The sequence below is a fragment of the Cynocephalus volans genome, chromosome 1 (assembly GCF_027409185.1).
Source record: "Cynocephalus volans isolate mCynVol1 chromosome 1, mCynVol1.pri, whole genome shotgun sequence".
In the NCBI taxonomy this organism is placed as follows: domain Eukaryota; kingdom Metazoa; phylum Chordata; class Mammalia; order Dermoptera; family Cynocephalidae; genus Cynocephalus; species Cynocephalus volans.
This window is the reverse complement of record NC_084460.1, coordinates 303,344,374-303,367,765: the sequence shown is the minus strand read 5'-3', so window position 1 is coordinate 303,367,765 and position 23,392 is coordinate 303,344,374. Positions and strand designations below refer to the sequence as shown.

General features: G+C 60.5%; 1 protein-coding gene across 1 annotated transcript; it reads left to right on the top strand.

The window, feature by feature from the left end:
* Positions 1-3,160: 3,160 nt before the first annotated feature.
* PDCD1 (programmed cell death 1) lies at positions 3,161-16,755 on the top strand. Its single transcript, XM_063087133.1, has 4 exons — positions 3,161-3,236; positions 8,630-8,980; positions 9,492-9,647; positions 16,418-16,755. The coding sequence occupies exons 1-4, from the start codon at positions 3,161-3,163 to the stop codon at positions 16,753-16,755; spliced, it is 921 nt and encodes a 306-aa protein (XP_062943203.1).
* Positions 16,756-23,392: the final 6,637 nt, after the last annotated feature.

The following is a 23,392-nucleotide window of genomic DNA, read 5'->3' as shown; positions in this document are numbered from 1 at the left end:
AGTGTGCGTGTTGGGGACAGTGTGTGTGTTGTGGATAGTGTGCGTGTTGGGGACAGTGTGTGTGTTGTGGATAGTGTGTGTGTTGTGGATAGTGTACGTGTTGGGGACAGGGTGTGTGTTGTGGATAGTGTATGTGTTGGGGACAGTGTGTGTGTTGTGGATAGTGTGCGTGTTGTGGACAGTGTGCGTGTTGGGGACAGTGTGCGTGTTGGGGACAGTGTGCGTGTTGGGGACAGTGTGCGTGTTGGGGACAGTGTGTGTGTTGTGGATAGTGTGCGTGTTGGGGACAGTGTGTGTGTTGTGGATAGTGTGTGTGTTGTGGATAGTGTACGTGTTGGGGACAGGGTGTGTGTTGTGGATAGTGTATGTGTTGGGGACAGTGTGTGTGTTGTGGATAGTGTGCGTGTTGTGGACAGTGTGCGTGTTGGGGACAGTGTGCGTGTTGGGGACAGTGTGCGTGTTGGGGACAGTGTGCGTGTTGGGGATAGTGTGCGTGTTGGGGACAGTGTGTGTGTTGTGGATAGTGTGCGTGTTGGGGACAGTGTGTGTGTTGGGGACAGTGTGCGTGTTGGGGACAGTGTGTGTGTTGGGGATAGTGTGCGTGTTGGGGACAGTGTGTGTGTTGTGGATAGTGTGCGTGTTGTGGACAGTGTGTGTGTTGGGGACAGTGTGTGTGTTGGGGATAGTGTGCGTGTTGGGGACAGTGTGTGTGTTGTGGATAGTGTGCGTGTTGGGGACAGTGTGTGTGTTGTGGATAGTGTGTGTGTTGTGGATAGTGTACGTGTTGGGGACAGGGTGTGTGTTGTGGATAGTGTATGTGTTGGGGACAGTGTGTGTGTTGTGGATAGTGTGCGTGTTGTGGACAGTGTGCGTGTTGGGGACAGTGTGCGTGTTGGGGACAGTGTGCGTGTTGGGGACAGTGTGCGTGTTGGGGACAGTGTGCGTGTTGGGGACAGTGTGTGTGTTGTGGATAGTGTGCGTGTTGGGGACAGTGTGTGTGTTGTGGATAGTGTGTGTGTTGTGGATAGTGTACGTGTTGGGGACAGGGTGTGTGTTGTGGATAGTGTATGTGTTGGGGACAGTGTGTGTGTTGTGGATAGTGTGCGTGTTGTGGACAGTGTGCGTGTTGGGGACAGTGTGCGTGTTGGGGACAGTGTGCGTGTTGGGGACAGTGTGCGTGTTGGGGATAGTGTGCGTGTTGGGGACAGTGTGTGTGTTGTGGATAGTGTGCGTGTTGGGGACAGTGTGTGTGTTGGGGACAGTGTGCGTGTTGGGGACAGTGTGTGTGTTGGGGATAGTGTGCGTGTTGGGGACAGTGTGTGTGTTGTGGATAGTGTGCGTGTTGGGGACAGTGTGTGTGTTGGGGATAGGGTGTGCGTGTTGGGGAAGCATGTTGATAAGAGGTCAAGACTGGGATATTGGGGTGGAGGCCCCTTGAGGCTGCGCCCCAGGCCTGAGCTGTGGACCTGCCTGCCTCCCACTGGGTCCAGTCTCCAGGGTACAGCTTTGACCCCGGAAAGCTCGGAGTCTCAGGCCTACACATCTTATCACTAATACCCCATCCCTAATATCTCACCACTAATATCAGCAGTTTCATTTTCCCCAGGACGGCCCGTTGCAGCACTGGGGCAGAAATTAAACACTGAACACAGAAGACAGAATCAAGGCCCTGCAGGGCTGGGGGTCGGGCACATTCTGCCCAGAAGCTGCCTGGAGGCCAAATGAGCTGCACCTGGCCAGAGTGGCCCTGAGGCCGCTGAGGGACCTGCTGACCTGACACAGCCCAGCCCCAGCAGGAGACCTGCCCCTCGCCACCTTGGCCGTCTGGCCAGCACAGCAGCCCCTGCCAGGCTCCCCCGAGCCACCTGTGGGTCGGGACCGCCCCTCCCACCCTCCACGCCACCCACACGGCCCCGCTTCACTGAGACTCAGGAGTGGCCTTTGTTCATAAACTAAATCTTCTCGCAGACACCGCCTTTGATGCTCTTTTTCCACCGTTTCGGTGTCTTTAATGTTTTCCCTTCACAGCCCAGCCCCGGGTCTCTACCGGCTGAGGCGCAGCGCCAGCTGCCAGGCGGTTTCTAGCTTTGTCTCGGTTGCTTTAAGCGGGTGAGACCTACGCATCTCATCACTAATATCAGCAGTTTCATTTTTCCTGTTTTCCATTCACTGTAATAAAACGCTCAGAGCAGAATGCAGTGAAATTACCAAACCACTTCACAAGCGACTGAGGCCGCACAGCCAGGCCGGGCGCCTGGACGCCCCAGGACGGCCCCCACCGCAACCCGAGCCGGCTGGGGGGCTGGGCAAGGGGTGTCAGAAAGTCAGGCCTGGAAGGGGACGTCTGCCTTACAGGCGAGGCCCCCACCACCTGGAGGCTGAGGGTGGAAAGATGTGGAAACTCTGCTGCCCGGAGCCAGGCACGGGGCCTGGCCAGAGGCAAGGAAGGGATCGGCCCCAGACAGATGACTTTCAGCAGGGCCACCTGTCTCGCTGTGCTCCTCACCGCCTGCCCCTGCCTGGTGGGTCTGGCTGGGGGGCGGGGGACAGGGGGAAAGAGACCTGGCCCAGCCCTTGCCCCGAGCAGAGGATGGAGGGCTGGGTTGGCGGCCCAGGAGGCCACCGGGGAGCTCAGAGGGGCTCAGGCACCTGCGAGACAGAGTGAGACTGGGGCCAAACCCACCCCTCACTGCAGCCCCAGGAACCTGAGCCCAGAGAGGGCGACCCACCTTCCCAACGGACAGGAGGCCAGGCCTGGGAGGGGACCTCCATCCCCCAGCCTTGGGCACGGAGGGGCAGCTCAGGTGGGAAATGGAAAGAGGCCACAGCAAGTAAGCGAAGAGATAAAAACTGCCCAAGAAAGGGGGCATGAGAGGGAGAGAGCCCCACAGCGGGGCAGAGGCAGCTGGGCCCCCTTCGTCCCTGTCTCTGTCCCACCCTACACCCCACTCCGTCCCTCCATCTGCCGCCCGCACCCTCTCCCCGTCAGCCCCTCCTGTCTCTTCCCGCCCACAGGGAGGTGGAGGAAGAGGGGGCGGGACGAGGAGCAGGCCTCCTCCCCACGATCTGGCCTGGGACAGTTTCCTTTCCGCTGCCACCTCTGCCTGAGCAGCCGAGAAGGAGGAGGTTGGCGGGCCGGGCGCAGGCTGGCACTCTGGGCATGCGGACCCCACAAGCGCCCTGGCCGCTGGTCTGGGCCGTGCTGCAGCTGGGCTGGCGGCCAGGATGGCTCCTAGGTAGGTGGGGCTGGGTCAGTTGGCTCAGAACCAGAGCTCTGGAAGGACCTCTCACCCTCTGTCCCCGGCGGGTGGGGGACACCACGGTGGGGCCAGGGCCTTGGCCAGCCCAGCACGGCCGTGCCCGGCGCTGTGGGGCTCTGGGCAGGTGAAGTGTCCTCTCTGGGCTCCGGCTCTTCACCTGGGGCCAGCCCTCTCCTTGCTCATGGGCAGGCAGGACCTCTGTCCTGCTCCCATGGTACTCGGCGTCCAGGTGGACGGTTGTAGGGTGATGGGTCCCACGGGCACCTCTGCCACACCTCGGCTCCCCTGTCCTCGCTCGTATTGTCCTGAGGATGGGACCAGCCCCACATGGGGACTGACCCTCGTTTTGCGAGGTCACAGCTTAGGGAATTGATTTTTCTAATCTTATCAAGAGTAACCATTCAAGTAAAGGCTGTTCATCTGTTCCCCCAACATTCCCTGGTGGACCCGGGGTCTGTACCTTGCCAGGGGTCCCTGGATGGAATTCCAGGGCGCCCAGTGTCTGGGCATAGCTTGGAGCATCCACGATGGGCTCTGGGGAGAGGCGGGATCCTGAGGTGTGGCAGCCCTGGCCCCTGAGCGCCTGTGCCATGGTCCACGGGGAGCCCTCGGTCAAACACTCCAGGGTCAAGGGGAGGGTCTCCTGCTCCAGGCTGCCTGTGCCCCTCAGCCTCTGTGCAGGGCCCACCTGCACGTGGGGACACCAAGGTCTTGCTCCAGGAGCAGGGACGCTCGTCTGGACCATGCTGAGCGCAGGGGTGTGCTGGCCAATGGAAGGACCAACACGAGGAGACATCCTGGGGCTGCCCTGCATCCCTTTCAGGAAGTCTATTCTGGGGTCCCTGTCACGGAAGCCCCTCAGTCTCCTCCAGCCCCAGCCCCTTCACTGTTGCTGGCTGCTGGGGGCTCCTGCCTCGGGGCTCCTGCCTCGGGGCTCCTGCCTCGGGGCTCCTGCCTCGGCGTGGTGGTGGTGGCCCTCGCCCGGGGACCCTGCCTCTCTTTTCCTTCCTAATTTACTCACTGCCTGCATTAGCCTGGTCGTTCCCGTGGGTGACACCCGCTTTACGCCTATGTGTTCCTTGTGCTTTATGAGCTGTCCCCGACCCCACGCTTGCTGGCCCTGTCCTGGAGCAGGAGAGCAGACGAGAGCGCAGGCTCTGAGGTGGGACAGGCCTGAGTTCAGGTCAGGGCTGCACGTGCGGGCTTGTGGCCTCTGCCACGCCGCTTCCCCCACCTGCTCTCTCCTCACCTGCACTCCGGGGGTCATGACGCCTGCCCAATAGTATCATGAGAATTAAGTCCGATCCCTTATGAAAACCAACCAGCACAGCCCGTGACACATTTTTCAAAGTCAGATTTGTTTATTTTTTTCAACCTACAGTTTTGAAAAATATCATGCAGAAAAGTTAAAAAATCCGGCAGTGAACGTCCTCCACCTAGAATGGCTAATGGGCAATATTGGCACGTTTGCTGATGGTATTTGTTGGCTGGGACTACTGTCACAAAGGGTCACAGACCAGGGGCTTCAGCAACAGAAAAGTGCTGTCTCGTGGTCCTGGAGGACACAAGTCCGAGATCAGGAGTCAGTAGGGTCAGTTCCTTCTGAAGATCTGAGAGCAAATCTGTCCCAGCATCTCCCCTGGCTTCTGGTGGCTGCTGGCAGTCTCTAGCGATCTTCGGGTCCTACTCCAGCCTCTGCCTCTATCTTCACATGTGAGTCCAAATTTCCCTTCTTTACAAAAAGACACCAGTCATAATAGATTAGGACTGACCCTACTCCAGTGTGACCCGTCTTGACTAATTCCACCTTCAATGACCCTATGCCTAATAAGGGCACCTGCTCCTCAGAAGAGAAGGGGTTAGGACTTGGGGTCATGACTCTGACGTATGAATTTGTGGGACACAACTCCCATGTCAACACACGTCCCTGTGACTCTTTGAAGCACTTGAGTGTTTACTGAGGACGTTAGAAGACATGTCATTGCTCATGCTCCAGCCAGGTCTTGCAGGGACAGACTTTCTCCTGCTCATAGCACACGCTCCCTGACGGTCTCCACGGGGAGCCTGGCCGAGGGCCACTTGCTCCTGTTGGGCATTGTGTGTGCGCAGGTGCCTCTGGTCTGGAGCAGGCATTGCCTCTCTGTCTTGAAGAGTCCCAGAGAGGGTGTGGGCCCCCGTCTGAGGTGTCTGCCTGTGCTCACGGGGATGTCGGGCTGGGTCTCCTCGCCAGGAGAATCATATGCAGTGCGGGTCCTTCCCAGGGATGCTGTCGGGGCCTCCATGATGAGTGTGTGTGGTCAAGGCACCCTCCCCCTTTTTTATCAATCAGGGACCATGGGGGTCGCTGGGGACGCCGGCTGTCAACTGGGCCATGCTTTTGGCCCCCCAGATGAGTCTTATCTAAATAAGGGGCTGGGTGGTGGTCGCAAAATGCGTTGTTTGTGAGTTCGCCTCTGAGCCGACGCCAGATCTCTCTGGGAGCCAGAGCCCCTGCCTCGGGCCCACAAGGCTCAGGGCTGTTCCATGGCCACAGAAGTATCTCAAATATAACTTTACCCAGGAATCAGCCAGTGGTCATGTCTGAATGTGTACCAAGGGCTTCCTGGAGGAGGTGGCCTGGAGGACTGAGGTGAGGTGGCCCTTGGGTGGGAGCTGCTGGGTGGGCTGAGCGGGGGCTGGGCAGGTTGGGGAGACAGCAGAGGCCAGAATGTATGCCCTCGGCACCCGCTCTGGGTCTCCCTGGGAGCAGGAGCTGTGGGACAGGCTGGGGAGGGGGCCATGAGCTCGTCACACCAGGCTCCAGCCCCACTCCCACCCGGGCGGTTGGTGGAGGAAGGCAGAGGGGAGACTCTCATGGGCGGATTCCAAAACAGGGTCTCCAGTGAGTCCCGGGAGTCCAGGGTCCTGGCTGGAGGCCACTGGGTGAGGGGCCATGTGACTCAAACAGAAAAAGTCCTGGAGGCCCTCTTGTCATGCACATGCTCAAGGAGGCAGGAGATCCCTCTATCAATTTTTGCAAATAGACTACATTTAAATTCTTAATTGCACAGCAATGTGACAACAGTGTCACAGGTGTTCACAGCGTGGGAGCAGGGCAGCCACGTCTACCACACGTGGAAGTGAGCACTACTATCGTTGTGGCAGGTACACTCGAGGGACCGTGGACAGCACCATCTCTCACCTGCGTACCTGCAGCATGAGAGGTGGAGACCCAGGGGTGCCACCCGGGGCCTCAGCCACCACAGGGTCCCCACCACATTTCCAGACATGGAGAGCGGGGCCATGCCAGACCTTCTGTGTGCTGTGTCCACCCAGTAAGGCCTCCAGCCCAGGGGCCCACCCGCCCTTCCCCAGAGCTTCTCTAGGGACCCCACTCCTGGGAACCCATCTGCCTCCATCTGGGTGGGGTGTCCTCCTGGTGGTCCTGCTGGAGTCCCTGACAGTCAGACCCCCTTTGTGGTCAAGGCCAGCTCCAGAGCAGTGAGATGCTAGGTCCACCCCCCACACACACAGGAATCTCTGGGACACTTCCCTCGACCTGCGTCTTGGGCTGATGCCCAGCAGCTAAGGGGTGGTCTATGCCAGAGGGGTTCACCTCAGTGGTCCCACTAGCTGGTGGTGGGGGCATGTCCCTGCCCCCACCACCACTGGACATGCCACAAGGACATTGGGGGAAAAGCATCCAGGTGGAGGTAGGAGTGTGCTTGGTCAGGGGGTTCTGGAAGCAGCAAGGAGGTTGCGGGGCACAGAGACAGCAGGAACCACACTGGGCAAGACCACAAGGGCCACCAGGAGGGACCAGGAGCCACAGGGGACAGCCAAGACCAGGCAGGTGGCTGTGTAGGGACCTAGCCAGAGGGGCTGGGCCAGGGCAGACACCCATCAGTGTACCAGGGCCCAGGCAGCCAACGGTCCCTCCTCTCAAGTTCAGATTTTGTAAGAGGGATGACAGAGACAGCAAGGAGATAAGTGACTCAGACTGTCACACATTCAGTGACAGTTTGAGGACAGATGAGGGCCAGACCAAAGGAAGGCAGAGCGCAGGCAGGGCCCAAGGTCCATCACCCATGTCCACGCAGGGGCAGCCATGAGAGTGGGCAGGCGGTTCCCCAGGGCATGCTCCAGGCAGGGGTGTGGTGGGGTGGGGTCCCGCCAGGCAGGACAGCAGGTGGTGGCCCACAGCCCACAGGTGCCCCTCCACAGGAGGGCCTGAGCAGGAAGGGGAAGGGACTCCCCAGCCTGGTGCCCTGGGAGCTTTTCTGGTCACCCTAGCTGTGGGAGGGTGTGGCACTCCATTGGGAGGCTTTGGTGGGCTGGGCTTGGGTATGGCAGTGGATTTGGGAGCAGCAATGGGGGGCGATGCCATGCAGACTGAATATCACGGGGGTTCTTGTGAGGACTGTGGATGGAAAAGCTGCAGGTGTGTCCCATGGGCTCGATGGGGGGAGCGTGAGAGGGTGTGTGTAAGTGCATGTGAGTGCATGTGTGCATGTGAGTGCATGTGTGCATGTGAGTGTATGTGTGGGAGCGCCCCTGAGCAAGGCAGTGAGGCCGGACCCTCAGAGCCCCTGCACTGTTGTGGGGGGCCCGGCCCCACAGTCTTAAGTTCCAGCAAGCGTTGTCTGGGAAGCCCAGGGTCATGGGGGCCTCCACTGGTCTCTGAGGGCTCCTGCCTGTGAACCCCACTCCCTGGGGTCTTGCTGGACAAGGTGGACGACCCCACGCTGCCCACTGCCCACTGACCAGGGCAGTAATGCCCACGCTGGGGTCCCTGTGGGTCGAGGCCCGGCTCTCAGCTCTGAACTTGTCCAGAAATGGGGGTAAAAGCTGGACCCTGAGTCTGCCAAAGGGCCCACTCCCCCCAGAGCTGAGTCTCCATGGGAATCCCCCCACCCAGCCCAGCACCCCAGTTACCCTCCCCCTCCACTGAAGCCATGTAGACAGGACCCGGCCAGGCCACCCAGGGGTCAGGGACGTGGGATGGGCAGAGCTGGGACCGTGTGGGGTGAGGCCTGCAGGGCGACCCCGGCACAGCCCTCTCGGGGTACTGGCAACCTGGAGTCTAGGAGGAAAGGGGACAAAAACCCTTAGGAGAAGAAACCAGGGACCCAGCCAGAGCCCAAACACTGGGCAGAAGCCTTCGGGCCTGGGTCTCGGTAGAGCCAAAAGGAAAGGTCCTAGCATGGAGGCAAGAGCAGTCCCCGAGTGTGCACGGAGACGCCACCAGGCCGGGCACTGCTTGGGGCATCCAGCACCGGGTGGGCCTCCCAGAGCCTCCGTCCAAGGGGCGCGGGCAGGTGGCAGGGGTGGGGCGGGCTGGGCTGCCCCGCACCCCTCGTCACCTCCGCCTTGCTCTGTCCCTCCCTCAGGCTTCCCGGACGGGCCCGGGAGCCCCCTCACCTTCTGCCCGGCCCGGCTGGCCGTGCCCGAGGGGGACAATGCCACCTTCACCTGCAGCTTCCACAACACGTCCGAGCACCTGGTGCTCAACTGGTACCGCATCAGCCCCGGCAACCAGACAGACAAGCTGGCCACCTTCCCCGAGGACCACCTCCTGCCCCACCGGGACGGCCGCTTCCGTGTCACGCCGCTGCCCAACGGGCGCGACTTCCACATGAGCATCCTCGCCGCCCAGCGCAACGACAGCGGAATCTACTTCTGCGGGGCCATCCCCAAGGCGCAGATCACAGAGAGCCCCCGCGCCGAGCTCACGGTGACAGGTGCGGGCCTCGGAGACCCAAGGGCAGGGGGGAGCCGGGCAGGACCCTCCTAAACACGCACAGGAGCCCCCAGGGGGCACAGGGCACAGGGACCTACCAGACTCCAGTACAGGGCTCTGTCCAGCAACCAGGGTCCTGGTGGCCCACGCCCCACACCCCTCTCTTTGAAGCACCCTCCCCTGTCTTGGGGCAGGAGAGAGCCTGGGGGAGGGGCCAGGTGGCGGGCACTGCCCATGCCATGGCTGTCCTGGGCAGCTCTCCAAGGAGTGCAGGCTGGACAATGACTCGTCACTGCCGGCCTGGGGTCCAGGCCCACCAGGCTTGGAAGAGGACAGGGTGGGCCCCCTAAGGGTGTGTAGCACACTCCGTGGATTTCTCTGAGACCCCTGTCCCTGACCTGTGTCCCCAACCCCATCACCAACCCCTATCCCTGAAGCCTATGTCCTTAAAACCTGTCCCTGACCCCTGAGCCTGACCCCTGACCCTGACTCCTTCCTTTGTGCCCCTCCAGAGAGAGCTGTAGAGCCCACAGCACAGCCCAGCCCCTCGCCCGGGCCAGCTGGCAAGTTCCAAGGGCTGGTGGTTGGCATCTCGAGTGTCCTGGTGGGCGTCCTGGTGTTGCTGTTGCTAGCCTGGGTCCTGGCCACCTGCTCCAGGACCACAAGAGGTAACACCTGTCACAGCCCTCCAGAGCCGCCCCGTCCGCTTCAGTAGCAGTGCCCGGCATGCCCACAGCCTTGCTGGCCAGCTGGACCCCGTCCCGTCCCCTCCCTGCCTGCACTAGCCCTTCCCTTCCCCTGCTCCGGCCTCCCTCCCTCCACCCCAGGGAAAAGCCAGGCTGGGGTCTCCCACCACACCCTGAGGAGACCCCAACCACGTCCCCTCCCCCATGCCTGCTCTTGGGAGGGCTCTGGGGGGCTGGAGAGGGGGAAGCAGAAGCAGCCATGCGCCGCACACCCACTAGGGAGAGCGGCAGAGCCAGCTGCACAGGCCACCCCAAGCCTCAGGTGTCCTGTGCCCGCTGCCAAGGGGCTTTGCCAGCACCCAGGTGTCAGGCTCCAAATGTCAGCCACAGGCCAAGAGAGGGTGGGGAGCGACACCCACACCCTGAACACATGAGGACCTGTGGACACCCACCCCACACACACCTTGACCACGGGAGGGCCTCTGGACACCCACCCCACACACCCTGACCACAGGAGGGCCTCTGGGCACCCACCCCACACACCTTGACAACAAGAGGGCCTCTGGACACCCACCCAACACACACCCTGACCACAGGAGGGCCTCTGGACACCCACCTCACACACCCTGACCACGGGAGGGCCTCTGGACACCCACCACACACACCCTGACCACGGGAGGGCCTCTGGACACCCACCCCACACACCCTGACAACAAGAGGGCCTCTGGACACCCACCCAACACACACCCTGACCACAGGAGGGCCTCTGGACACCCACCACACACACCCTGACCACGGGAGGGCCTCTGAACACCCACCACACACACACTGACAACAGGAGGGCCTCTGGACACCCACCCCACACACACCCTGACCACAGGAGGGCCTCTGGACACCCACCACACACACCCTGACAACAGGAGGGCCTCTGGACACCCACCCCACACACCCTGACCACGGAAGGGCCTCTGGACACCCACCACACACACACTGACAACAGGAGGGCCTCTGGACACCCACCCCACACACACGCTGACCACAGGAGGGCCTCTGGACACCCACCACACACACCCTGACCACAGGAGGGTCTCTGGACACCCACCACACACACACCCTGACCACAGGAGGGCCTCTGGACACCCACCACACACACCCTGACCACAGGAGGGCTTCTGGACACCCACCCCACACACCCTGACAACAGGAGGGCCTCTGGACACCCACCCCACACACCCTGACAACAGGAGGGCCTCTGGACACCCACCCCACACACCCTGACAACAGGAGGGCCTCTGGACACCCACCCAACACACACCCTGACAACAGGAGGGCCTCTGGACACCCACCAAACACACCCTGACCACAGGAGGGCCTCTGGACATCCACCCCACACACCCTGACCACGGGAGGGCCTGTGGACACCCACCACACACACCCTGACCACAGGAGGGCCTCTGGACACCCACCACACACATCCTGACAACAGGAGGGCCTCTGGACACCCACCACACACACCCTGACCACGGGAGGGCCTCTGGACACCCACCACACACACACTGACAACAGGAGGGCCTCTGGACACCCACCCCACACACCCTGACCACAGGAGGGCTTCTGGACACCCACCACACACACCCTGACCACGGGAGGGCCTCTGGACACCCACCCCACACACCCTGACCACGGGAGGGCCTCTGGACACCCACCCCACACACCCTGACCACAGGAGGGCCTCTGGACACCCACCACACACACCCTGACAACAGGAGGGCCTCTGGACACCCACCAAACACACCCTGACCACAGGAGGGCCTCTGGACATCCACCCCACACACCCTGACCACGGGAGGGCCTGTGGACACCCACCCCACACACCCTGACCACAGGAGGGCCTCTGGACACCCACCACACACACCCTGACCACAGGAGGGTCTCTGGACACCCACCACACACACACCCTGACCACAGGAGGGCCTCTGGACACCCACCACACACACCCTGACCACAGGAGGGTCTCTGGACACCCACCACACACACACCCTGACCACAGGAGGGCCTCTGGACACCCACCACACACACCCTGACCACAGGAGGGCTTCTGGACACCCACCCCACACACCCTGACAACAGGAGGGCCTCTGGACACCCACCCCACACACCCTGACAACAGGAGGGCCTCTGGACACCCACCCCACACACCCTGACCACAGGAGGGCCTCTGGACACCCACCACACACACCCTGACAACAGGAGGGCCTCTGGACACCCACCAAACACACCCTGACCACAGGAGGGCCTCTGGACATCCACCCCACACACCCTGACCACGGGAGGGCCTGTGGACACCCACCCCACACACCCTGACCACAGGAGGGCCTCTGGACACCCACCACACACACCCTGACCACAGGAGGGTCTCTGGACACCCACCACACACACACCCTGACCACAGGAGGGCCTCTGGACACCCACCACACACACCCTGACCACAGGAGGGTCTCTGGACACCCACCACACACACACCCTGACCACAGGAGGGCCTCTGGACACCCACCACACACACCCTGACCACAGGAGGGCTTCTGGACACCCACCCCACACACCCTGACAACAGGAGGGCCTCTGGACACCCACCCCACACACCCTGACAACAGGAGGGCCTCTGGACACCCACCCCACACACCCTGACAACAGGAGGGCCTCTGGACACCCACCCAACACACACCCTGACAACAGGAGGGCCTCTGGACACCCACCAAACACACCCTGACCACAGGAGGGCCTCTGGACATCCACCCCACACACCCTGACCACGGGAGGGCCTGTGGACACCCACCACACACACCCTGACCACAGGAGGGCCTCTGGACACCCACCACACACATCCTGACAACAGGAGGGCCTCTGGACACCCACCACACACACCCTGACCACGGGAGGGCCTCTGGACACCCACCACACACACACTGACAACAGGAGGGCCTCTGGACACCCACCCCACACACCCTGACCACAGGAGGGCTTCTGGACACCCACCACACACACCCTGACCACGGGAGGGCCTCTGGACACCCACCCCACACACCCTGACCACGGGAGGGCCTCTGGACACCCACCCCACACACCCTGACCACAGGAGGGCCTCTGGACACCCACCACACACACCCTGACAACAGGAGGGCCTCTGGACACCCACCAAACACACCCTGACCACAGGAGGGCCTCTGGACACCCACCACACACACCCTGACAACAGGAGGGCCTCTGGACATCCACCCCACACACACCCTGACAACAGGAGGGCCTCTGGACACCCACCACACACACCCTGACCACGGGAGGGCCTCTGGACACCCACCACACACACCCTGACCACAGGAGGGCCTCTGGACATCCACCCCACACACACCAACACCAGGAGGGCCTCTGGACACCCACCCAACACACCCTGACCACAGGAGGGCCTCTGGACTCCCACCCCACACACACCCTGACCACGGGAGGGCCTCTGGACACCCACCACACACACACTGACCACAGGAGGGCTTCTGGACACCCACCACACACACACTGACCACAGGAGGGTCTCTGGACACCCACCCCACACACACCCTGACAACAGGAGGGCCTCTGGACACCCACCCCACACACCCTGACAACAGAAGGGCCTCTGGACACCCACCCCACACACCCTGACAACAGAAGGGCCTCTGGACACCCACCCCACACACCCTGACCACAGGAGGGCCTCTGGACACCCACCACACACACCCTGACAACAGGAGGGCCTCTGGACACCCACCAAACACACCCTGACCACAGGAGGGCCTCTGGACATCCACCCCACACACCCTGACCACGGGAGGGCCTGTGGACACCCACCCCACACACCCTGACCACAGGAGGGCCTCTGGACACCCACCACACACATCCTGACAACAGGAGGGCCTCTGGACACCCACCACACACACCCTGACCACGGGAGGGCCTGTGGACACCCACCACACACACCCTGACCACAGGAGGGCCTCTGGACACCCACCACACACATCCTGACAACAGGAGGGCCTCTGGACACCCACCACACACACCCTGACCACGGGAGGGCCTCTGGACACCCACCGCACACACCCTGACAACAGGAGGGCCTCTGGACACCCACCCCACACACCCTGACCACAGGAGGGCCTCTGGACACACACCCCACACACCCTGACCACAGGAGGGCCTCTGGACACCCACCCCACACACATCCTGACCACAGGAGGGCCTCTGGACACCCACCACACACACCCTGACCACGGGAGGGCCTCTGGATACCCACCACACACACACTGACAACAGGAGGGCCTCTGGACACCCACCCCACACACACCCTGACCACAGGAGGGCCTCTGGACACCCACCCCACACACACCCTGACCACGGGAGGGCCTCTGGACACCTACCACACACACACTGACAACAGGAGGGCCTCTGAGCACCCACCCCACACACCCTGACAACAGAAGGGCCTCTGGACACCCACCCAACACACCCTGACAACAGGAGGGCCTCTGGACACCCACCACACACACACTGACAACAGGAGGGCCTCTGGACACCCACCCAACACACCCTGACCACAGGAGGGCCTCTGGACACCCATCCCACACACACCCTGACAACAGGAGGGCCTCTGGACACCCACCACACACACACCCTGACCACAGGAGGGCCTCTGGACATCCACCCCACACACACCAACACCAGGAGGGCCTCTGGACACCCACCCAACACACCCTGACCACAGGAGGGCCTCTGGACTCCCACCCCACACACACCCTGACCACGGGAGGGCCTCTGGACACCCACCACACACACACTGACCACAGGAGGGCTTCTGGACACCCACCACACACACACTGACCACAGGAGGGTCTCTGGACACCCACCCCACACACACCCTGACAACAGGAGGGCCTCTGGACACCCACCCCACACACCCTGACAACAGAAGGGCCTCTGGACACCCACCCCACACACCCTGACAACAGAAGGGCCTCTGGACACCCACCCCACACACCCAGACCACGGGAGGGCCTCTGGACACCCACCACACACACCCTGACCACAGGAGGGCCTCTGGACACCCACCACACACACACTGACAACAGGAGGGCCTCTGGACACCCACCCCACACACCCTGACCACAGGAGGTCTTCTGGACACCCACCACACACACCCTGACCACGGGAGGGCCTCTGGACACCCACCCCACACACCCTGACCACGGGAGGGCCTCTGGACACCCACCCCACACACCCTGACCACAGGAGGGCCTCTGGACACCCACCACACACACCCTGACAACAGGAGGGCCTCTGGACACCCACCACACACACCCTGACCACGGGAGGGCCTCTGGACACCCACCCCACACACCCTGACCACAGGAGGGCCTCTGAACACCTACCACACACACACTGACAACAGAAGGGCCTCTGGACACCCACCACACACACCCTGACCACAGGAGGGCCTCTGGACACCCACCCCACACACCCTGACCACAGGAGGGCCTCTGGACACCCACCCCACACACACCCTGACCACAGGAGGGCCTCTGGACACCCACCCCACACACACTGACCACGGGAGGGCCTCTGGACATCCACCCCACACACCCCAACACCAGGAGGGCCTCTGGACACCCACCCCACACACCCCGACACCAGGAGGGCCTCTGGACACCCATCCCACACACACCCTGACCAATGGACCCCCTAAGGGGGACTCACGAGGGACATGGCCTCCAACTGCTTCTGGGACATCCCGGAGCATGCACTAGACCCCCAGGTGTCCAGGCGTCTGCTTTTCCCGAGAACAGCTGGGGTAGGGCTGTGCTCATAGGCGGCTCTTAAGTTGCCATGGCCATACCCCTGTGGGAGTGCACGTCCCCGGTGTTCCTCCGCGTCCTCCTTGCGGTTTGGGACACACTTGTGGCCCGCCCTGCTGGCCATGGGTGGAGACACAGGCAGCTTGTCTGTGGGGCCTCTCCTGGGAGGAGCCGTGGGATGGCGTGGGGCCCTTCCCCAGAGCTGCACAGTCTCCCCCAGAGCCCGAACACTCCAGGATGGGCCCATGAAGTCCCTTGGGGCAGGACCGCCCCCGGGAGGACTGTTCTGTGTCTGCCCCTTGACTCAAAGTGTGCTCCTCTGCAGCGTCCAGAGGAGCCAGACCTGAGGACCAGTCCCTGGTAAGTCTCAATGTCTTTTCTTCGGGATCACACTCTGCCTTCCTGGGTGGGGTCCAGGCAGAGGGACTGGCAGGGCCTGCAGGGCTGCAACCTGGGGACTGATGTCCACCGTCAAACTTAAGCTTCCAACCATGTCCCGCCTCCCTGGTCCCCCAGGCAATGTGACCTCAATTCCCAAAGTCATGTCCTGGTCCCAGGCCCACCTGCCAACCCCCAGGGCGCATGGCCGACAGCTGTGCACACCTGTGAGCCATGGTGTGGGCACAGTCATTGCTCACCTAACACTGGACAGGGGACAGCTTGAAAAGTTGCATTTGTAATCCTAAATCTGCAAGAATGCCAGGGATGTTCTGGAGGAGGAAACTGAGCCAGAGAGGAGGGGCTGCTTCCCCAGGTCACACAGCGAGGTGGTGGGAAGACGGCCATCGGGCCTGCTCTTCAGTGCCCGGGCTGCACCTACTCTAAGTAAGAGGCCCCAGACTCGGCGATGGGCTCAGTGCTGTCACGGTCCAGGATGTAGGGTGCAGGCCGCCTTCCTGGCTGAGCCGTGCGGTGTGGCCTGTGCCACCACCCAGAGAGTGGCTGACCCCTTCTTTCCTCTCCGCCTAAAGAAGGAGGACCCCTCCGTCGTGCCAGTGTTCACCGTGGACTACGGGGAACTGGACTTCCAGTGGCGAGAGAAGACCCCGGAACCCCCTGTCCCCTGTCTCCCTGAGCAGACCGAATACGCCACCATAATCTTCCCTGATGGCCTCGACACCTCATATCTGGGCCGCAGGGGCTCAGCCGACGGCCCTCGGGGTCCCCGGCCTCTGAGGCCTGAGGATGGACACTGCTCTTGGCCCCTCTGACTGGTTCCTCAGCCACTGGAGTCCTGCAGACCTCCCGCCAAGAGCTCCAGAGAAGCACGCAGGCTGCACAGCAAAGGGCGTCACCCAAGGGCTGAGCCATGCTGGGGGACTGCCGGGCACCGCCTGTGGCAGGACGCCCCTTTAAGTGCTCACTGTGAGCTGGGGCAGCAGACACCACTAGCCCCCTACGGCCACAGCTCTAGGCCTTGTCGGACAGAGCTGGCCCGAGCCACTCTCCTTAATTGCTGCTGCTGGGCCCCGTGCCACCTCCCAGGGATGGGGCCTTTGTTGGAGGCTCTGCCCTGGAGCAGCTGGTAAGGCCTGCATAGTGAGGAGATCCAGGCACATGCTGGACAAAGGGCCTGAGGTTGCCTTGAGGGGCCCGAGGGCAGGAAGTGCATGGGGCTGGGGGGTCCTCCACGAGCCACACCCCCTAGGCCTAGAGATGCTTCAGCAGAGCCAGAAGAGGTCCTGGCTGCAGTGGACAGCATGGAGGCCTGGGAGCCCCCAGCCCACCCTCTGCAGGAGACCCCATCCTCACAAATACCCAGGCAGTGCCTCAGGCCTTTCTACAGCAGGGAAACTGAGGCCACAAGGGGAACAGGCCGAGCTGGAGCTCCAGCCCACCTCCCCCGACACACCTCCCTCCCTGCTCGGGGAACCCCCCCCCGCTGTGCAGCAGGGGACCCCAGGTGAGGGAGGGGCCCAGGATCCCACCCGCAGGAGGGGTGGGGGCTGACATTCGCCCTTCCCCACTGTGCATACTGAGCACTGTGCACGCTAGCTGGGTCGGAGGCGGTGGTGGGGCTGCCCATTTGTCACTGGGGAGTGAAAATCTCCTGGTGCCCACTCATGGTGTTATTCAAAGGGGTCCTGCCAGGGGTCAGACAAGGTGCTGAAGGCGCCCTCAGCCAGGTACCCCACTGTGAGGCCTGGCCACCCCTTGCCTATGCGCACCCTGCACTTCTGCAGCCCGGTACAGAATCCAGGCTGGACAGTGGCACCTGGGAGGTTGGGACGTAGGAGCCCTTTCTCTCTGGTTCTCATATTATTATTAAATGGTGACAAAAGCTCCAGGAGATTTGTCCTGTTCCTGTGGTTGGGGGTGCAGGGAGGCCAGGCTGAACTGAGGACAGAGGACGGCCTAGGCCGGGTCCTTGCCCTCACTGTCCCAAAACTCACAGGCTGTCCTCACCCCGCATCTCCATGAACTCTGACCCCCCCCCAGGCTCACACGCATAGCCCCCGCCTGAGCTGTAAAATACCTTCCCCCCAGGCCACCTCAGCCCAGTACAGGGGGGGTCCCCTGAGTGTTGTGCCTGTGTCTGCCCTGCTGGTCCCCCACGTTCCCCACACTTGGGTGTCCCTCAGGCATCACTATGCTGGGGTCTTTGGCCGTTGACAACAATGACAGACACTCCCTCCCCAGCCCCGCACCCCTCCCTAGCCCTTGAGCTCTTCCTGCGCTGCCACCCCAGGGTCTGCGTCTGTGTGAGGCGAGCCGTGGAAGCGCCATGTCCAGCACGAGGCAGGGAGGCCTCGTTGCTCTGAGGACACCAGACAATATCAAACATCCGGGGACACTGCCCAGGGCTGGCAGATGACATGGGCTCACGTGCCTGGAAAACCTGGCGGGTCCCGTGGAAAAGCTACGACAGGCAATAAGGAAATCCAGTAGAGCGGCAGATGTGAGATGAACACCAGAAACAGACGGTTTTCAAACGTTGGGACAGTAACCAGGCAGAAGACAGGGTGCTGAGAATATTCCGTTGCCAACAGCAACGAGAAAGATCAAATGCTTAAGGCATGAAATGAACAGACGTGCGGGAGACCTGCCGGAGACGCCGGGCTGCACGTGGTCGGTGAAGAGCCACTCAGGGCCCTTGCTTAGACGACTCAGCACCGCAGACCCGGCGCTTCTTCCTGCTTTGTGGACACATTTAACACCAACCCAAGACAAACCGACACTTCTGGAACTGTCATGCTCGCAGGGGAAAAAATAAACAAGTAACAGCCAAGAAAGCCGTGAGAAGAAAGTGAAAGGAAAGCAGGTGTGGGAGGCAGGGCAGCTTGCTGTGGGGAGCAGGGGTTGGCGTCCGACACGGGGAGATGCGGCAGGGGACACGGCTTCTCAGCAAGCGGAGTGGGGCGGGATGGCTGTTTGGGGAAGTGTCCAATCAGGCCACAGCACATGCTGCATTTGCAGAAATCCCAATACGGGAGGGACGGGAGCTCGAAGAACCCTGTGAGAAGCCAAGAAAGCAGGTGCCCTCCTCGCAGGGACGTGGGGGCCGCCCCACCTGCGAAAGAGCGTGGTGCGGAGCGGCTGGACGGGGGGTCTGCACGACCCTGTCCTAAAGTGGAAAGCAGGCAAGTTCAGCGTGGCAGAAAAAGCATCCTAAACACACCGGGGGAGATGTCCGCACATCACTCAAACGGCTGACATCCAACTACATAAAACCCGAAAAGTCTGGAAAAAGCAAGGTCAGAAGTACAAGAGAAAAGTGAACAACAGGAGATGCGAGTGAACAGTTCACCAGAAATACATGTGTGTATGTGTGTGTATACAATATACATGTGTGTATACAATATACATGTGTGTATAAAGCTATGTGTGTACATGTATGCATGCATGTGTCATGCGCATATACAGTGTACATGTGTGTATACACATACGTGTGTGCATACATATATATGTGCCTATACAATATATGCATGTGTATATATGGTGTACATGTGTGTGCATGCGTGTATACAGCATACATGTGTATGTGTGTGCATATACAATGCATGTGTGTGTGTCTGTATAAACATACGTGAGTGTGCACACATGTGTGTATGTGCCTATACAGTGTACGTGTGTGTACATACATGTGTATGTATATACAGTATACATGTGTACATGTTTGTGTATCCCTTAACAAATGAAAGGCTGTCCAATTTTACTCATAATAAGAAAAATACAAGTTAAAACCACACCCACCAGACTGGAAAAAGTCTAAAAGGACCACAGCTGTCGGCAGGCTGTGGGGACAGGCTCCCACGTGCCAAAGGAAACGTCAGCTGGGGAGGCAGGCACAGCCCCACGGCCCCACCTGTGGAAATGCCTCTGAGGGGAAGCACCGAACCGAACCGAACCGGCAGAAGCTGGCGAGCACTGGCTGTGCCCGACCTGCAGAGGCCAAGTCACCCAAAGCCACCTCAGGACCGAGCTGGCCCGGAGTCCACAGCACTGGGGCAGGAAGGGAGGACGCGCTGGCTCCACACAGGCCGGGCTGGGGCGTGTGCGGAGGGACCAGACAGCTCATTGTCCCCAAAGGCAGCGATTTGAACATCAAAAATACCAAAATCAAAATGGGAAATCCATAGATTGACATACTTTAAGTTATGTACAAAACAGTGTGAGTTCACGCTGATGCTCCAAAAAAAAAGGAGCAAAGGCCGAGCGCAGGGAGGGGAGGAAGTGGTCGCTCCTCGGAGCCGCCCGCCGCCCTCGGCTGGGCGTTCGGTGGCACGGCAGGGCCAGGCCACCCGCCGGCGGCAGCGGCTCAGATAAGAACTGAGAGGGCTGCCGAGGACTCCGTCAGCACTTTGCATCTGCCTTCCCGTCAGCGGCCCCTGCAGCCGCCTCCCACTCACTTTTTCCATGCCCTCGCTCTGCCCCAGTCGCATGTGTCACCGGCCCTGGCTGGGGCAGCACTCCCACCCCCTCCCACGCTGCTCGAGCGGTTGTCCCTGCCTCGTACGGGCAGAGACTGCGGCTTCAGGAGGGCCTGGGTGTGGCCAGGTCTCAGGGCTCCTGGGCCCATCCCAGGCTATGATGAGAGATCGCTGGGACCCCAGCAGGTGGGACCCCAGCAGGCAAGTGGCTGAGACCCCAGCAGCATCCCCCAGACTCCTGGGTCCTGCCTCTCCTGCATCCGAGCCCCCAGCCTGAGCCCCTCGTTGGTGCTGCCTCATTCTCTCCCCTGGCCCCTTCCTCTCCACCCGTGCCCACCCCACCTTGGTCTGCAGGGGAGGGCAGGGGCCGGACCCATCTGCACAGGGACCCCTCCCAGGTCCTGTGGGGCAGCAAGAACAGAGTCCAAGCTGTGCCCGGAGGTCTGAGGTGGGCCCTACTGGAGTGAGTGGGGCTCTGGCCAGGACAGCAAGAGCCAGGAGCCCTGCCTGGGCACAGGGGTCCCACCAGCCACACAATCACAGAATAATACATGGTTGTTTTAGGTTCTTATGTTTTTAATCCCAATCTAAATTCCAAAAATAAATTATTACACACAGGGAATATCATTCAGCCATAAAGAGGAATGAAGTGTGTACGCCAGGTTCACAGCCTCATCACTCACAATGAAGAAAAAAGAGGCAGAAGCAGCCCGCACCCCGAACTCTCTAGAAAGTTAGGGGCCTCCCCAGACGCAGGGGGTCCATCCACATGGGCGGGTGAATGGCGTGGGTGTGCGATGGGTGTTACTCAACGCTAGAAAGAAAGGAAATCCTGACACACACTACCCATGGAGAACCCTGGGCACAGCACGCTGAGTGCTGGGCACGAAAGGGCAACGACTGCTCAGTTCCGCTCCCAGGAGGCCCCTAGACCTGTCTGAATCACAGAGACAGACAGTGGAAGGGCGGCGGCCAGGGGCCGTGGGAGCAGGGAGTGGGAGTTAGTGTTGCCTGGGGACAGAGGCGCAGCTTCGCAAGAAGAAAAGAGTTTCCGTTTCTGGGCTGGGAGACTAGCCTCCACCCGTCACTCACGTTCCAAAGGGGAAACTGAGGCCCCAGGAGGGGCACCAGTGTTAGCCCACGTCCTCCAGAGACACAGAGCCAGCACGTCGCGGGGGGCTTATTTTAAGCAGCCGGCTCTCCGACTGTGCTCGGTCTCCAGGGAAGGGCTGACGGTGCAGCCCAAGCCCAGGGACGGGCTGGAGGCGCAATCGCTTCCTCTCCTGTGACCTCAGCCTGTTTCTCTCAAGGCCTTTGACAGATTGCATGAAACTTGCCCACGTCATGGAGAGTGATCTGCTTTACTTAAAATCTCCTGATTTCAATTTAATCTCATCTTTAAAAACACCTCCACAGAAACAACCCAACTGGTGTTTGACCAGACATCTGGGGACTGTGACCTGGCCAAGTTGACCCAAAGTTAACCATCACTGTACCACCTAAAGGACAGACAGCGAGCTGGACCCGAGCTCTCCCCGGAACCGCCAGCCCGCGGGGCTGCGCGACCCTTCCCAAGCTCATCAGGCACACCGACGTCCTCAAGATGACACAAACACTGTCATCCCTTCTTTGCCTCCTTTTTATTTTTACTGTTACAGTCTTGATAGCTATACTTTCTTAAATTAACAGACTTTATTTTTTAAAGCAGTTTTAGGTTTATGGAAAAACTGAGCAGAAATAGAGTCCCCGTCCACCCCCTTAACCGCCCCCGACACACAGACGCGCACACACAGTCTCCCTGCGTTTAACGTCTTGTGTTAGTGGAAATCGGCGTCTGAACCAGTCGACTTCCCGCAGCGCCCATCACCCTCTGTGACCCGGCCAGTCTGCTGCAGGCTTTAAGAGAAGCAGGCCGAGGTGCGGTGCCTTTGTCACAGGGATGACCCACAATGACACGCCGTGGGCATCGCCCGCAGTCCATGGTGTCCACGAGGGTTCACTCACTCCTGGTGCTGGCAAACGCGTAAAGATCTGTGTTCATCGTTACACATCAGACAGAACAGCTTCACTCCCTAAAAATCCTCTGTGCTCCGATTCATCCGTCCACCCTCCCCAAACCCCCTGGAGACCACCGATGTTTATCTTTCCTCTTCCTCACTGTGTCCCCAGTTTTCCTTGGCCAGAATGCCACATGGGGGGGTCACACAGCACGCGGCTTCTCACATCGGTGCCTCTCACTTAGTTGTATGCTTTTAAGTTTCCTTTTTTTTTTTTTTTTTTAATGGCTTAATAGCTCATTTCTTTTTAGTGCTGAATAATATTCTGTTGTCTGGATGCAACACGGTTTATTTACCCACTGACCTACTACAGGGCATCTGGGTTGCTTCTGGGTCTGGGCAGCTATGGACAGAGCTTCTGTACACAACTCGTGCAGGTTTTGTGTGCACGGAGTTTCACCTCCTTTGCACAAATCCCGAGGAGCACGCTTGGGGACTGCGTGGTAAAAGCGAGTCCTGCAGCCACACACCCTCGGCAGCGTCTGCGCGTCGTGGTCCGAGTGCTGCCCGTTCTCACACGTGTGTGCTGGCATCTCGTTGCGGCTTCAGCTGCATTTCTCTGTGTGACATGACGTGGAGCGTCTTTTCACACGTTTATTTGCCAGCTGTGTGCCCTCTTTGGTGATGTATCCATTCGGATCTTTTGCCCATTTTTTAATCAGGTTTTTGCTTTCTTTTTTGTTTGTCTGGCTTCCTTTTGGGGCGTCTGGCCAGTGCAGGGATCTGAATGCTGGACTTTGACGTTATACCTCCGCGCTCTGACTGACTGAGCAACTGGCCAGGATTTGTTTTCTTATTGTTGAGTTTTAAGAGTTATTTGGATATTTTAGATACTAGTTCTGGATCAGACAGTTTTTTTGCAAAGATCTTCTCTCCGTCTGTGGCTTGTTGTTTCTTCTCTTGATAGTGTCATATCAACT